This window comes from Populus trichocarpa, chromosome 1 (assembly GCF_000002775.5).
Source record: "Populus trichocarpa isolate Nisqually-1 chromosome 1, P.trichocarpa_v4.1, whole genome shotgun sequence".
NCBI lineage: Eukaryota > Viridiplantae > Streptophyta > Magnoliopsida > Malpighiales > Salicaceae > Populus > Populus trichocarpa.
The window spans coordinates 26,574,805-26,589,623 of NC_037285.2; the positions used below are offsets into that span (position 1 = coordinate 26,574,805).

The 14,819-nt window shown below is 31.4% G+C and overlaps 1 protein-coding gene across 1 annotated transcript; it reads right to left on the bottom strand.

The window, feature by feature from the left end:
• Positions 1-11,132: 11,132 nt before the first annotated feature.
• On the bottom strand, positions 11,133-14,082 carry LOC7468002 (transcription factor MYB119). The gene is made up of 3 exons (XM_024580878.2): positions 13,646-14,082; positions 13,400-13,526; positions 11,133-12,031 (listed from the first exon to the last, which is right to left on the bottom strand). The coding sequence occupies exons 1-3, from the start codon at positions 14,080-14,082 to the stop codon at positions 11,414-11,416; spliced, it is 1,182 nt and encodes a 393-aa protein (XP_024436646.2). The 3' UTR covers positions 11,133-11,413.
• Positions 14,083-14,819: the final 737 nt, after the last annotated feature.

Consider the following 14,819-nt stretch of genomic DNA (forward strand, 5'->3'; position numbering starts at 1 on the left):
ATTATTATTATTTAAATACTCTTAACCATTATCAACAGGTGCGGAGCAAAAAAAATATTTAAGGAGGTCAAATTAAAAATATTATTTTAAAAAGATTAATGAGAAAAATTTCCTTGCAGGACCGGGATCCCCCTGATTATCAAGGGCTATAACCCCCATGGAAATAGCTACGGTCACGTAAGAGATAACTTAAATGTAATGCAACTAACCTTCCATTTGGACAACAAGTTGGTGTGTTAATTTGTGATTTTTAGCATTATTAATTTTGTACTTTATTAAGTCAATTATTGATATTATTTGGGATTGTCCAGACAAGAAAAAAGAAAAGATATTCTTGTTCAATTTAACAATGCGGTGTCGGTGCTGCTTGATATGGTTTTTCCTACCATGTTTAAGTAATAGAATTTATGAGGCATTTGATAGTTAAAGTAATTTTTATTTGATAATATATTAAAGTAGTGTTTTTTTTTAAAAATTATTTCTGATATTAATGTATTAAAACGATCTAATAATATAAAAAAATTAATTTTAAACAAAAAAAAATTTAATTTTTAAAAAACACATTTTCGATGCCTGCTCAAATAATAATTCAATATTTCTTATGCCATCTAGAACTTACACACTAATTGACTATTTGTTTTTTTTTAATATGAATTTTTTTTAAAATTAATATTTTTATATATTTTTTATCGTTTTAATGTGCGGGTGTTAATTATTTTTTTAAAAAAATAAGATAAATTTTTAAATAAAAAATATTTTAAAAACAATTTCCATCACGATATCAAATAAAATTTAAATCCACTTCCAGAATATCAGACATAAATTATTAACAGTCTATGTACTGGTTGCCTTAACAGTTTTTTTGTTTTTTTTTTTTAACATTTAACGGTAAAGGAATTATTATACTTGATCATTTTGTATACCTAAAAATTAAATCTCTCAGAAGTATTAAATACTTTAAGAACATACTTCTTGTTTTTTTTTTTTTTAATATTTCATATAATCCGAACCCTTTGGCTAGGCTTCATGTCTATCACTCGTGATTTATTTATTTATCCTGAGAATATATGTTGGTTCATTGCTAACACATGCTCTTCCTATTCATCAGCTTTTCAAATGTTTTTAAAATTATTTTTTTTCTAAGAAAATATCAAATTAATATTTTTTTAGTATTTTTTAATGATTTTAATATGTTAACATAAAAAATAAAAAAAATATTCTAATACATTTCACAAACAACCTTGTCAAAAACACAGTTGAATTGGCTGTTTTATGGAGATGGCCCACTCATGACTATGCTCTGGGTCCATAAGGAATTCCGCCTTATCCAGCCCACCCCCTATCTGGCGGGAAACAGGTAAACTACATAGTCATTCAACGAAAAGGCTGGGCTGAGCTTGGTGGAGAGTTGCTTGATATGCCCTCAATCAAGTCATTAAGGCTATGTTGCTGTAAAATCATAGAAATCGCGCGAATACCCATCAAATTCAAAACCTCCATTTCCGTGCCAAGAAGCAAGCCAGATTTTCCGCGCGAAAAGCTAAAGGAAATTCAAGAACAAGTCTGCAGAGGAGTCCCCGAACTTCCTGCTGCTGTTCATTCAAAGTCTCTTCTTTCTCAAATCTTCCACTCCCAAAAACACAGAGACACTAAAAATAACCCTGTAATCAATCCAACCATTCGACTATGCATGTATAATAGGTATGTTATCTACTTCATTTTTGGATATATGTGTTTTAGAGCTACAGCAGAGAGGAGTGGACCCTAATTATGACTTGAGTATTGGAGAAAGCAGTAAGTGGTTGTCTGTATTAGTTACATGGCATGTTTATTGCTGGACTGCCATTTGTTTTTTTTTTTTTTCCTGATAAATAATCGTATTGTATTTGATCACTCTATTGCAGATGATTCTGGTTAATTTTTGTTTTCAGTGGCCAGTGGATTCCTACGTCAAACTGGCCCATCACCTGCAAATAATTATTTACTTTGTTTGCCATGTTTGCAAAAGCAGGAAAATAATTTTTTTTGGAAAAGTAAATTTCAAGAAAGGGAATTATTTTCTGATGCTTGGTAGTGTAATGAAAAATAAGTTGAAAAATATTTTCTAGTGTTTGGTTATGTCATGGAAAATGAGCTGAAAAATAACTTATTAATGTTTTATTTTTCTCAAGATTATTAAAATAATGAGGAACAATTCTTACAAATTAAAAAGTTAAATGAGAATGAAATTGAAAAAAAAATATAATTTCATAAATTATCTCAAATAAAATAAATAATAATCAAAATAATAGAGATCAAATCTAAAAAATAAAAAAAAATGAAAGATGAAGAAATTAAAATAATAATAATTAACATTTCATAAATTATTTCAAATAAAATAAGTAACAATCAAAAGAATAATGACTAAATTTGATACATAAAATTTTTAATAAAAAAATAATAAGGAAAAAACAAATAACAATTATAAAAATAAGGACCAAAGTTAATATAAAAATTAAATTTTAAGAGATGAAATTGAAAAATAAATATTCAAAACAAAATATATATAGCAATCAAAAGTTTGAGGATCAAATTTGATATAATCAGCAAATAATATGACATTTCTAAATTTTTCACAACTTCCGGAAAGTGTTTTCCGCCCAAATTTTCCAGGAAAACACTTTCCTGGAAACCAAGCCAAATTTTTCTTTGACTAGAAAATGTTTTCTGTTGACCAACTTTTCTAATGACAAACAAACACAGAAAAGTTTGGAAAGTGGTTTCCCGGAAAGTGAATTCCGAGAAACAAACATAGCCCTTAAGGTACAATGTCCCATTCCTCTCACAGAGCAATAATAGTTAAGTTTGATTATAGAGTGATTCAAATATTGTATTTTTAAAATGATTTTTATTTAAAAAATATTTTTTTTATTTTTTAAAAATTATTTTTAACTATGAATTAAAATAATTTAAAAATAGTAAAAAACTATTAATTTAAAATTTTTAAAAATATATTTTTAAAATACAAAATCAAACAACTTCTTTATCATGTTATTAAAAGTTTAGGATTTTTACCGGTTCGCAAACACCCCACTACTCAAAACCCGATTACATTAAATTAAAAAAAAAGACAACACAATATTTTTTTTTCTTCATAGCCTATACAACAATAATTTAGTTGTTGGAATATACAAATAATGAGTTGACTTCCTCAATTGCAGTATACATTATGTATATACACTTAAAATAAAAGTTGTTAGAGCATCTCCAACCGGAGAGGTAAATGAAGAGGCAAATTTAAAAACGTGTCTTTTTAACTTTTGTTTCTTTATTTTACCATTCCAACGCAGCAGGCAAAACAAAAAGCTAAAATGGCTATTCAATTTGGGAAGAGCTATTTCTACAGGTTTCTGTAGAATAGCTAAAATGGAATTAACGTTGCCAACAACTATTTTTATAGTCGGTGGTCAACAGTGTTTTATTTTTTCTTTAAAAGCAAGGAAAGAAACTTGTTTTTTTTTTTAATCTTGTATTGTGCCTCACTCTTCTCTCAAATTTAGAAAAATAAGAATCAATTATTCTCTAGTTAATTAATAACATCGGTTGTGTTAATTAGCTGAAATTAAAAGGTATGTTTATTTAAAAGCTTTTTATATTTTCTCTTTAATATCTCTTGATTTTGTAGATCTTTTGTTGTTAATTTGATATTTGTGATGATTTTTATTTCTTTGTTATTTTATGTTTTTGATATGGGTTAAGGAAAACAATTTTTTATTTATGTTGTTATCTTTGACAAAATTAAGATGAAGTAATAATGGTAACTGATATTGATAAAAATATAGAGTGACATATTTAAAATTTATTTTTGATTGTCTGTTTTAATTTGAAGTTAATTATATTTTGTCTTGTTAAAAATACAATTAAACCAGTATATCAATCCTCTCTTAGTTCCAAAAAATAGTCAAATTGTAATGTTAGAACAAGTAGGATGCAATGCTTGTTATTAATTCACATGTATGTAAACTACAAAATTGCTAGACATTGAATGTGCGCTTCTTTTACACTCTCCTATAAGGTTTTAACTTGAGGTTTTTTTTTTAATGTAGATGGATTCAAATTTTCCAAGCTCTTTCACCAACTTTCTTATGAGTGAGTCAGAAGATATTCTCTCTCAACCAAGTGATTCTAATCAATTAATTGATGACTTAACATACTCGAATTTAAATGTCCATACAATAAAAAAATCACAAAGAAGTAAAAACTTCTCACCAGCGGAAGATTGTTTACTTGTCTCTGCATGGCTAAATACAAGCAAAGATCCAATTACAGGAGTTGAACAACAAACAAAACAGTTTTGGGCTCGAGTACATGCTTACTTTGTAGAGAATGGAGGAAACTTGAATAATCGTTCCCAAATAAGCATCTTAAATAGATGGCAAGAAATAAATAGAGAAGTCGGTAAATTTGTTGGATTTGTTACTCAAATTGAAAATCGTCAGCAAAGTGGAATGACCGAAGAATCAAGGGTAATTTTAATATTCATTTTCATGTTAAATTGTTTAACATATATTTTAACATTATTTAATTTCTCTAATTTTTTACTTACCAGATTAATGATGCTCGACAAATGTATGCTTCTTGCGTTGGCAAACGATTTCAACTAGAACATTGTTGGGTTATCTTAAGAAAAGAACCCAAATGGCAATTTGAGCATGCAAGTCAACATCAAAGGTCAAACAAGAAACAAAAAAGTCATGTCAATGTAAGTTCGACTTCATCAGCTCCATCTACCCCTGATTCTGTTAGTTTAGGAGAAGATAGTGAACCGTTGATTTATCAAGATAGACCAATTGGTCAGAAGGCTGCAAAGGAACAACTTAAACGTAAACAAGGAAAAGATAAAGTTGGGAAGACAACTGTAACAAATCTCTTACAACAATCCAGGGATACTCTAGTGGAAATTGAGGATCAGAAGAAACAAGACAGAAAAATTATGTTAACAAGCTATGATGATTCAACAAAGTCAAAAGAAACAAGAATTAGACAGGATTGAGAAAGAAGAACAAATTATGAAAATGGATATTTTTAATTTGGATCCAATTTCTGCAGCGTATTTTCAAAATAGAAAGTTAGAAATTATGCAAAAGAGGGGTTTTAATTTTTAATTAACTAAATTTATTTATTGTTTATTGTAATGTATTTTTAATTAACTAGATTTATTTATTGTTTAATGTAATGTATTTTTAATTAAATATTTAGAAATTTATTGGTTATTTTAAATATATTGTTATAAAAGTGGTATCAATTCATAATACTTTTTTGAAGTTCTTCTAACACTTAACAACAATAAGTAGGATTAAATAACTTAAAAGATAACAACCTATAATGAAAAAAAAAAAACATAAAAAACTTGAAAATTATCATGACATAAGAAGTTCAAAGCTAATGATTCTACTCGTTACCATATTGTTCCTATAAATGTTCAACCAAATCTTCTTGTAGTTGAGAGCTAGTTGCTCTATCCCTGATTCGATTATGAGTTTGAAGAAAATCATGTAGTTTTGGTATTTCACCATGTGACACTGATATAAAGGAATTGACTTCACGTTCATGGTCAAATCCAAGGTTCATTGCTCTTTCATCCTCAATAATCATATTATGCATTATTATGCAAGCTTTCATAATATTTGCAAGCGTTTCTTCATCCCAGTATTAAACAGGTCCACGTATAATTGCAAAACGAGATTGGAGCACCCCAAATGCCCGCTCTACATCCTTTCTTGCAGACCCTTGCTTATTTGCAAAATATTTTCTCTTTGCTCCTAATGGCCTTGGGATTGTCTTAACAAAAGTTGACCAATTAGGATAAATCTCATCTACTAAATAGTATCCCATTGTATATTCATGCCCATTAATTGTATAATTGACAGGAGCAGTACGACCTTCAGCAAGTGTAACGAAGATAGGTGACCGATCAAGAACATTAATATCATTTAATGATCCAGGCATTCCAAAAAATACATGTCATATCCAAAGATCTTGTGAAGCCACCGCCTCTAGAATTATAGTTGGTTCACAACAATGACCAGTATATATCTCATGCCATGCAATTGGACATTTCTTCTATTTCCAATGCATACAATCAATGCTCCCTAACATCCTTGGAAATCCACGTTGCTCTCCAATTGATAATAATTGACAAATATCGGCCTCGTTTGGTGCCCTTAGATACCAATCACCAAAAACTTCTACGATTGCTTTGACAATAGCTCTAAGACTTTCTATCGCAGTGCTTTCTCCAATTTGAAGATATCTATCAGTAAGATCTGCAGGAATACCATATGCAAGTATTCTGTGAGCTGCAGTTACCTTTTGAAGACAAGATAAACCAAGAACACCAAGAGCATCTGTCCTTTGTTTGAAATATGGATTATGAGCTTCTACTGCATTTGCGATCCGAAGAAAAAGACGACAACTCATCCTAAATCTTCTTCGAAATTGAGTTTCAGTGAATTTAGGATTTTTAGCAAAATAATCATTATATAACCTTAGCTCACCTTCCTTTCTATTACGATTGACAATATTGTGGTCAAGAATAGAGCCACGATACCATGTTCTCCGCCCTTGATTATTCGATTCTTCTTCAGCAACCACAGCAGCAGCAACTTGAAAACGAACACAGGAGTGTCATCATCAAAATCAAAAGCATCATAAAAATTAAAATTAGAATGATTCATGATGAATTTTAATGAAATATATTTTTGATTGGAGAGAAAACAATGGAATGATGAGAAAAAAATGTTAAGGTATATAAGAATATTTATAGATGGATTACTTTTTCAAATTTTGAAATCTTATAATGTTGGCGGTCATTTTTTCAAAATTTGAAATTTTAAAATTTAAAATGGTGGCGGTCATTTTTTCAAAGCATGAATTTTTTTTTAAAAAAATTGAAAATCAAAATTTAAAATATTGACGGTTTTTTTCAAAGTTTGAATTTGAATTTACTTTTAAAAAATTAAATTTTAACAAGTAACAATATAAAACTAAAATTAAAAATATTCATATAAATAAATTTTAAGTTTAATTTTAAATTATAGTCTTTTAACTTTCATATTATTTCATTTAAATTTTATATTATTTTTATAAATTACTCATATTAGTTATATAATTAATAACATCATAATTATATTATATATAAAATATCTAAATTAGTTATATAATTATATACAAATGAATTTAACATGAAATATATTAAAATATAAATGGCTTTTCTAAATAGCTTTTTACCATTGGAATGCACATAATCAATAAAAACTATATTTATACTATTCAAAAAGCTATTTTATCAACTTAGCTCCTTAATTTAACTTTTTGCATTGGAGATGCTCTTACAGAACCAAAACTATTTGGAAAAAATTTCCTTTAAATTAAGACAATTGCTTTCTTTTCCTTTTCACAAGAATTTCATTATTCAATTTAAGTCATATTTTAACTATTTTGATAGAAGCTTACCAGTAAACTTCATTTCACATATGAAAAAAAATTCTTTTAGTCCTATCAATATTGTGTTAAAAAAAATCCGGAGTATTGTATCTCTATCATATTAAAAAAACTGTAAAGCTAAACCAAAGCAAATATAGATCTAGCAAGATATTAGATTCAATATACTTAGATTCAGCTGTTAGTTGATATTATGATTTAGCGAGATGTCACGCCTAACATGCTTTGGTTTAACCATCAGTTGAACTTAAAGTAACATGGGCAGAGCATGATGACTAACCTAATATACATGAGTTCAATAATCAACTGAACCTAAGATAATATGCTAGGTCCTAGATAAACTTCTGAACTGAAAGTGCAACGAGTTTGATGAATCGGGGACCTACCATACTTATTATCTCATTAATGATATGTAAGGAGTATTTGTTCCTCATTAATGCCACCAAAAGTAATAGAGTTTTCAGTTATTCTCTTCCTTGAAAACGACAAGGTTATGGGGTATAAATGCCTCCTAAACCATTTAAATAAATATTCATAAACTTTTTATTTCTTAAAAGTTTACATATATTTCTTTCTGAGTATTAATCACCTTAAAATATAAAAATAAAAATTATTTATTCTTAGAATTTCTTCTACTTGGGATTATTTTTACAGATATTTAGAAATTTACTATTAATTTGGTGTTTTTTAAGTTAAGAAAAAGAAAATTATTTACGTGAACATCTAAATTAACCAATACCCACAAATTAAATAACCAATCACACAAGTATTCTGTATCTTGGAACATCATCACACTGTGTCTCGTCTCCGGTTCTACAGTGTAGTGGGTTCCCTGAACAAGATCCCATATCTGTTGCTGGTCTTGTACTGTTCAAGACTCCACTTAATTTGAAAAGTCTACCAAATTTTTTAAGTGTACTGTTCGGTATAGTCAATTCTCTTCAGACAATATACATCTATTTTAAGCGATTAATTCTATTCATTTCAATCCCATGGAAGTTTTAGGCATGTTTCTCGCAGTTTTATTTGCTGGAATATTCTTTGCCAGGGCTAAAATGTCCTGATCCCAGAATCAGATTTTTGTTAATTTTGTTCAGCAATTTATTAATAGTAAGAAAGCTGCGGTATGATGATTCAGAAACAAAATCTGGTTTCACCTTCTGAGTGCTACCACTGGATTGGAAGAGGCAGAAGCTTTCTGAGTGGGGTATGTGGTTTTCTAAAAGAACAGTTGATTTACTAATTTCTAGAGCAACAAAGATTAATTAAGGGGTTTGGAAAGCAATTAGCTGCTTTGAAAATCACAAGCCTGAATAACCCTAAATATTCTGGTCGCTCATTCATAAGGGAGCAAAAATAATTGCAAAAAATAAAATAAACCAAAAATAATTAGTTGATATTCTTAAAAAACAAAACCAGGGATGGACAAGGATACCAAACGGTGACTAAGCTTGATAAAGAACAAGGGAAGTTAAAATTATTGCCATGTTGGCGTACAATTTTAATGGAATTCGCTCATCACTGTGCAAGGTTTATTATGGATCGATGTAGTTCATAATCCGTACTTCGTTTCTGTCTTCTCTTGGTCTCTATAATCACATGATATTTTTTATTTTTAAAAATTAATTTTTATATTAATATATCAAAATAATTTAAAAATATTAAAAAAATAATTAAACTTCAATTAAGCTGCAATCCCAAATAGACGCGTAGTAAGCGTATACTGGAAGTGCTAATTTTCTAATGCTCTAACAAAATATCGATTGTCTTGCCATTTAATATGGTTAACAGTAGCATTGATAGTCAGATATTTGATTTTTCAAACAAACAAGGGAGAGGGCAAACACATCGACCGTCGTTGATCAGAGTAAAATTGATGAATTTTACCTGGATTGCATAAGCTGAGCAAAACCAATTCATTGGGTTTTAATTTCTTACACTAAATTACCAGTAAATTTTTCTTTAGGGTAGAAAATAGCGTTGGCCCTTGACATTGAAGATTCGATAAAACTATAGTTATAAAATTTAATTCGGGATTAAAAATCAAATTTTAAAAAAATAGCTATCCTAAATTATTTTTTAAAAAATCAAATTTCTGATAGGACAAAAAAAAATTGTTAATAGGTTTTGATGATTTCTAAAATCCAAGATGTTTAGAAATAAAGTTGAAATGTTGGATAATTAACTGATCTTGTAGTCCAAATAATCTGATCCGTTTTTCACAGTCAAGGTATTTAGTGACTTGATATGAAAATCCTAGAGGGTTAGCAAGTGGTAGCAGGTGATGTTTGATAAGGCATATAACCGGTAACTGTAGTAGTAGCAGGTGGTGTCTGAAAGTCAAGTGACTAGTAACTGATACATATAAAAGGTTTTATTTGATGGCATGAGGAATCTTCGATGGTAAATTCAGTAACTTTATAGAGAAAAAAAGTGCAATGAAATTTTAGAGAGATGGACTCTCAAAATATGTACGCTAAAAATATTAAGAATAAAAAGATTGTGAACTTTTAACTTGAAGGATTTGTGGTGTGTTCATAGTCCATGAATCTTATCCTTTTGTTGAGAGGAGGGGTTAGAGTGTAATTTTATCTGTGATATTTTGAGATGTATTCTCCTCAAAATAATACGAATTGGATCAGTATAAAATATTAAAAAACCCGCGCGGGATTCCAGAAAAATCCCTGGTGAGTGTTGGGCTTGAGCCCATTAAAGATGGGATACCTTGCGCTAGCCCGAGTGTTTTTTTGGGTCTATTTTGATAGAATTTTTTGGGTTTATTTTGATGGGTTTTTAGGTTTATTTGAATTCATAAGGTTTTATCATGAATTGATTGAGTCATAAGCCAATCTGTATTTTTTGCTAGGTTAGATTGAACCCCTCATTGTTTATTTGTTTTCAACTCAAAGTAATTTAGATCCAGAGTCAATTCTCGAATCGATGCGAGTTTTATAACTAGAAAGAAAAACTGTACTATTATGCCCTTTATCTAACTGGAAGAAGCTTTCTTGCTAGGTTAGGTTATTAATATAACAACCTAAACGCCGAAGTTGTTTGCTAATATGAACAACCAACACTAGTTTAGATAGAGTAGAAAATGTAAAGATGCAAAAAGATGGATCCCTCGGTCCTTTTCTTCCTGATCTTTTATCTCTCCACTCGCTTTAATAATCTTCCCTCTTTTCCGCCAAAAGAAACGTAGTGGATCCCATTCAACCTTGTTTGGATCTGTATATATTAATTCATACATGACAAATCTTGTCCATTAACAACCAAAACTACCGTCAACAAACCTGTCAAAGACTCAGAAGTTGTTAAGCAAAATAGAGGAAAACGACGAAACAGAAACAAAAGGAACAGCCATGAAAATGACTGCAGTCTTCTCCTGTAATAAAGCAGAAAGGAGGCACCACCTGCCCACAAACCATTACAATACATCAAGAAACGCTCCCCACCTGTCACTGATAGTTTCTTTTGTGTCTCACTTGCATGCCTAGATTGCGCCATTAATAATCACAGGTAATGGACTAGGATATATATATAGTTCTTTATAAACACTTAAACAGTCGACGACCAAATTAATATCCTTAAAAAACAAATAAACAAGGAGAACTACAATGATTATTTAAACCACAAAGCCGCATGCATGTTATACCAGCCATCGAAAGCTACATTTTGTTACAACCCTGAGAGAATTGAGAAGAACAAAGCATCTCTATCAAATCCATCTCCTTCTTTCCATTGAGAGAATCAGTTTGATCCATCTCCAAGTCCAGGTTCATGCTGTTGTATCCATATTCAGTAGAGGACGAACACGGGGCGCTACTTGCTCCGTTCAGTAGATACGAAAGATAGAGATCAGAATGGAGGTGGTTATGAGGGGGTGTATGATCTTCCGCTCCTTGGAAACCATTAGTGCACAACTTTGGATTCAGACTAGAAGAAACAAAGCCATTTTCATTTCCATCATTATGAGCTGCTGACCTCCATTGTTTTGATATGAACCCCAAGAATCCAAGGACAAGGAATCATTAAAAAGATCCGCATTGAAGCTGTTGACTTCCATTATTGGATTCTCCATATCAGCTTTATCTGTTGATGGGTCTTTGGATTTGTTGGCAAAGAAATTTTGGATGAACATAAGTTCGTCATCACTACATGCTTGTGCAAGTAATGATGGAGAGTCATCAGTGTTTGATTCTGATAATTCAGGGAGAAAATAGTTGTTTTGGCTCGATGGTTCTTCAGATATGGAGCTTGATGGGGTGTTGGTGGTAGTGGTTGTGCTTTGGGTAGAAGTTGAAGCATTTTTAAGGTTCTTGCTTCGAATGTAGTCTTGAAGTATCGAGGATTGAGTTTTCCCACTTTTGCTTTCTTTTTGCTTGTGCTTTCTCCTTGAATTCTGCCTTCTTTTTGTAGCATTCCAATGATTTTTTATAGCATTTTCTGTTCTTCCTGGAATAAGCTTTGCAATCTCCGCCCATCGGTTTCCAACTTTAGCATGAGCTCCCACCATTATTCTCTCCTCTTCTTCACTCCAGCTATCCTTCTGCAGCAAACCGTCGAAAACACAAGAATTGCCATATTCTTTTAATAGGAATTAAATACTTTAAGACAATACAAGATAACATTAGAGAAGAAATAAAGGGTTGTTACAAGAAAGGCAATAAAAAGTTTTCAATGGAATGATTAAAGTTAATGCCTTTTATGTCAATATTGACGATGCTTTTTGGAGAGAAAAAGAAAGGTTACCTCTTCACATGATACTGGACACTCAAAAGAAAAAAGAAATGTGAAGAAGATGCAAAACAATATCTTACAAATATGAACTGATCCGAGAAATAGCCTTGAAATATAAATTAACAAACACATTTGACATCAGATTGAAGGAATGTTAAAGTTGTTCGCATGTAAAATTTATATATATGTGATGTTGTCGTATATGTACGTGTGGTAAAACTGAAAATCATCGGTTTCTTTTGGGTAGACAACTGGAAAATCGCTTACGCTTAGCAGATAAGGGACGTACATATTTTCTTGTAGATTCTCAAGAAAAATAAGAAATAAGTTTTTTCTGATCATAGATCCTTGAAAATAAATCTTCAACTCATATCATTGGCATGGGAAATTTCCCATATCATCATCTGCACCATTGATAAATTAAGATATGCACGAGTCTAAAGGTTTTAGTTGCCATGAGGCCAGTGTCAGTACATGTTCAATAGAAACGCAAGTGTTTTGGTATTGAAAAGCTGACCTGATGAGTTGCAGCTGAAAAAATAGAAATGTTGAAAATCATTTCTAATTATTATACATTTTAAGAGAATCACCATAGTAAGAGCTGAATGAATCTGTTGTCTTATCATCAATAACTGTGTTACAGTGTTACTTTTGGTGCCCCCACCACCCAAAAAAGAAAAGGACACAGGTCCATTTCTTCACTGTAATAAATTAACTTGGCGCGCGCGCACTCGCACTCGCATGTATATTTTCTCATAAAATAATTAAACCTTCAATATTAATTTGCAGGTAACCAAACAACATTTATGCCTTCTATATAAATGTTAGCCACGGCAATAATTTTGAAGGAAAATAGGAATATATCGCCGGGCAAATGGGATAAGGCTGTGATCTGGGTTGTCCTGTCAACACCATTAATTATCAAGCTATGATGAGAATGTAGCCAATATTTAGTTCTTGGGGAACTTCCGGAAATTGAGAAGGAAGAATCTGAGAATCTAAGTCGAAGATTTTTATTAGATACCCCCATCACAGCTTCTCATAAAAATAAATCCTTAGAAAAGTTGAAAAGATCTAAAATGTTTTACCTGTTATTTTAGAGATCATCACAACATGAACAGAGAAGATAAAACTAATTAAATTGACGAACCCTAGAGGAAGTGAAAGGAGAAGAAACCTTGATATCAGGCCTTAAATGGTTGTGCCATCTCTCACGACACTGCTTTCCAGCTCTACCATCAAGCTTTTCAGCGATTTGAGCCCACTTTCTCACTCCGAATTGCTTCACCAACCTAATTAGCTTCCTTCATTTCAAAACAAAACATAATGTTTCACTAAAACCATATTTAAACATTTAACATAAGAGAAAAAAAAGAAGAGAAGAAACATTCAAAAACATGTTAAGCAAAGTCTCTTTGATCACCTATCTTCTTCTTCTGTCCATTGCCCCTTGATCAAAGTTGCGCAGGATCCTTTCTTGGTTTTCTTTCCTATCCCTTTATAACTTTTACCTGAAACACTCACTTTTCCATTCAAACCCCCATTAGGGTTTCCCTCGTATGTCCAATTAAGGTCATCTCCACCAACACCAATTGCACCATCAACAAAGCTTGTCTCTTGAATGCTCTGCCATGGAACAGCACCAATTGCACCACTAGGCGGATAAAAACCACACGACCCATTGTTTGAAACAGTGGTTTCTTTGTTTTTATCATTGTTTTGAATATTTTGGTGGGGTGTGAAATGGCTCTGACCAAATAAAAATCTATCTCTGGCTGTTAATGGTGGATAGATGTTGGGACAGTTGTTTTGCAAATTTCGATTGCCAAGACGGCCACCAACGCGTCCTCCTCCTTCCATCAAAGGAGCTTGATCAGTTGAGAAGAAGAGGAGAGAAGATTTTAGGCGTAGAAATATTGAGCTTGACTTATGGAGTGGTGGTTTTGGAGGTCTTTACTTGTCTACTTGTAAGAAAACCACATAACAAAAGCTGGTCATTTTGCTTATACTAAGCCCTGTGACATGCCATGTGGCCTAAGAACCGTTGATCACCCAGTGATCTGATGGCTGAGAATTAGAGCTGAATGTAACTCCTGAGCTTCCTCACCTGGACAAAAGCAGGGAGAGAGATTAGAGGGTTCGTTATTAAACTTACAATTAACTAATCATTTCCTAATAAATCCCAAACAATGGAAAGTTATCTATGAGGGGAGGGGAGGGTCAATTACGTAGGCATCTTGGCACCAATCTTGAAAAGACAATCTTGCTGTGTGATGCATGATAACAGTTTTATGCAAGTCCACTGCCATATATAACCGCCATTATCTTAATTTGGGGATTCAAATGTGGTAATAACATGGGGATTCGGACATGGTAATAACAAGATGTCCATGTAAATCTTTCCGGAGAGTTAATACTAGTTATTAGGGGTGACGGGGTTTTGCAGAATTCCAAGCCTTGGAATTCAATTTCCTGGTTGGCTAATGGCTCCCGATTGATTAGTTATTAATTCTCAATTAAGTCATTGAATTCCCAGGTACCAAGTAATGACGAGGATTAATACTGCTGATTAGGTCTCTATTGTCTGTGTAACTAAT

What these genes read in the sequence shown, in the direction of transcription:
- LOC7468002 (XM_024580878.2), bottom strand. Translation starts at nt 14,082, where the DNA reads ATGGAAGGAGGAGGACGCGTTGGTGGCCGTCTTGGCAATCGAAATTTG. An exon ending in TGGACAGAAGAAGAAGATAG is followed by an intron (nt 13,527 to 13,645) that starts GTGATCAAAGAG and finishes TTTGAAATGAAG; the next exon opens with GAAGCTAATTAGGTTGGTGA. An exon ending in ATTTAAGGCCTGATATCAAG is followed by an intron (nt 12,032 to 13,399) that starts GTTTCTTCTCCT and finishes GGTTTGCTGCAG; the next exon opens with AAGGATAGCTGGAGTGAAGA.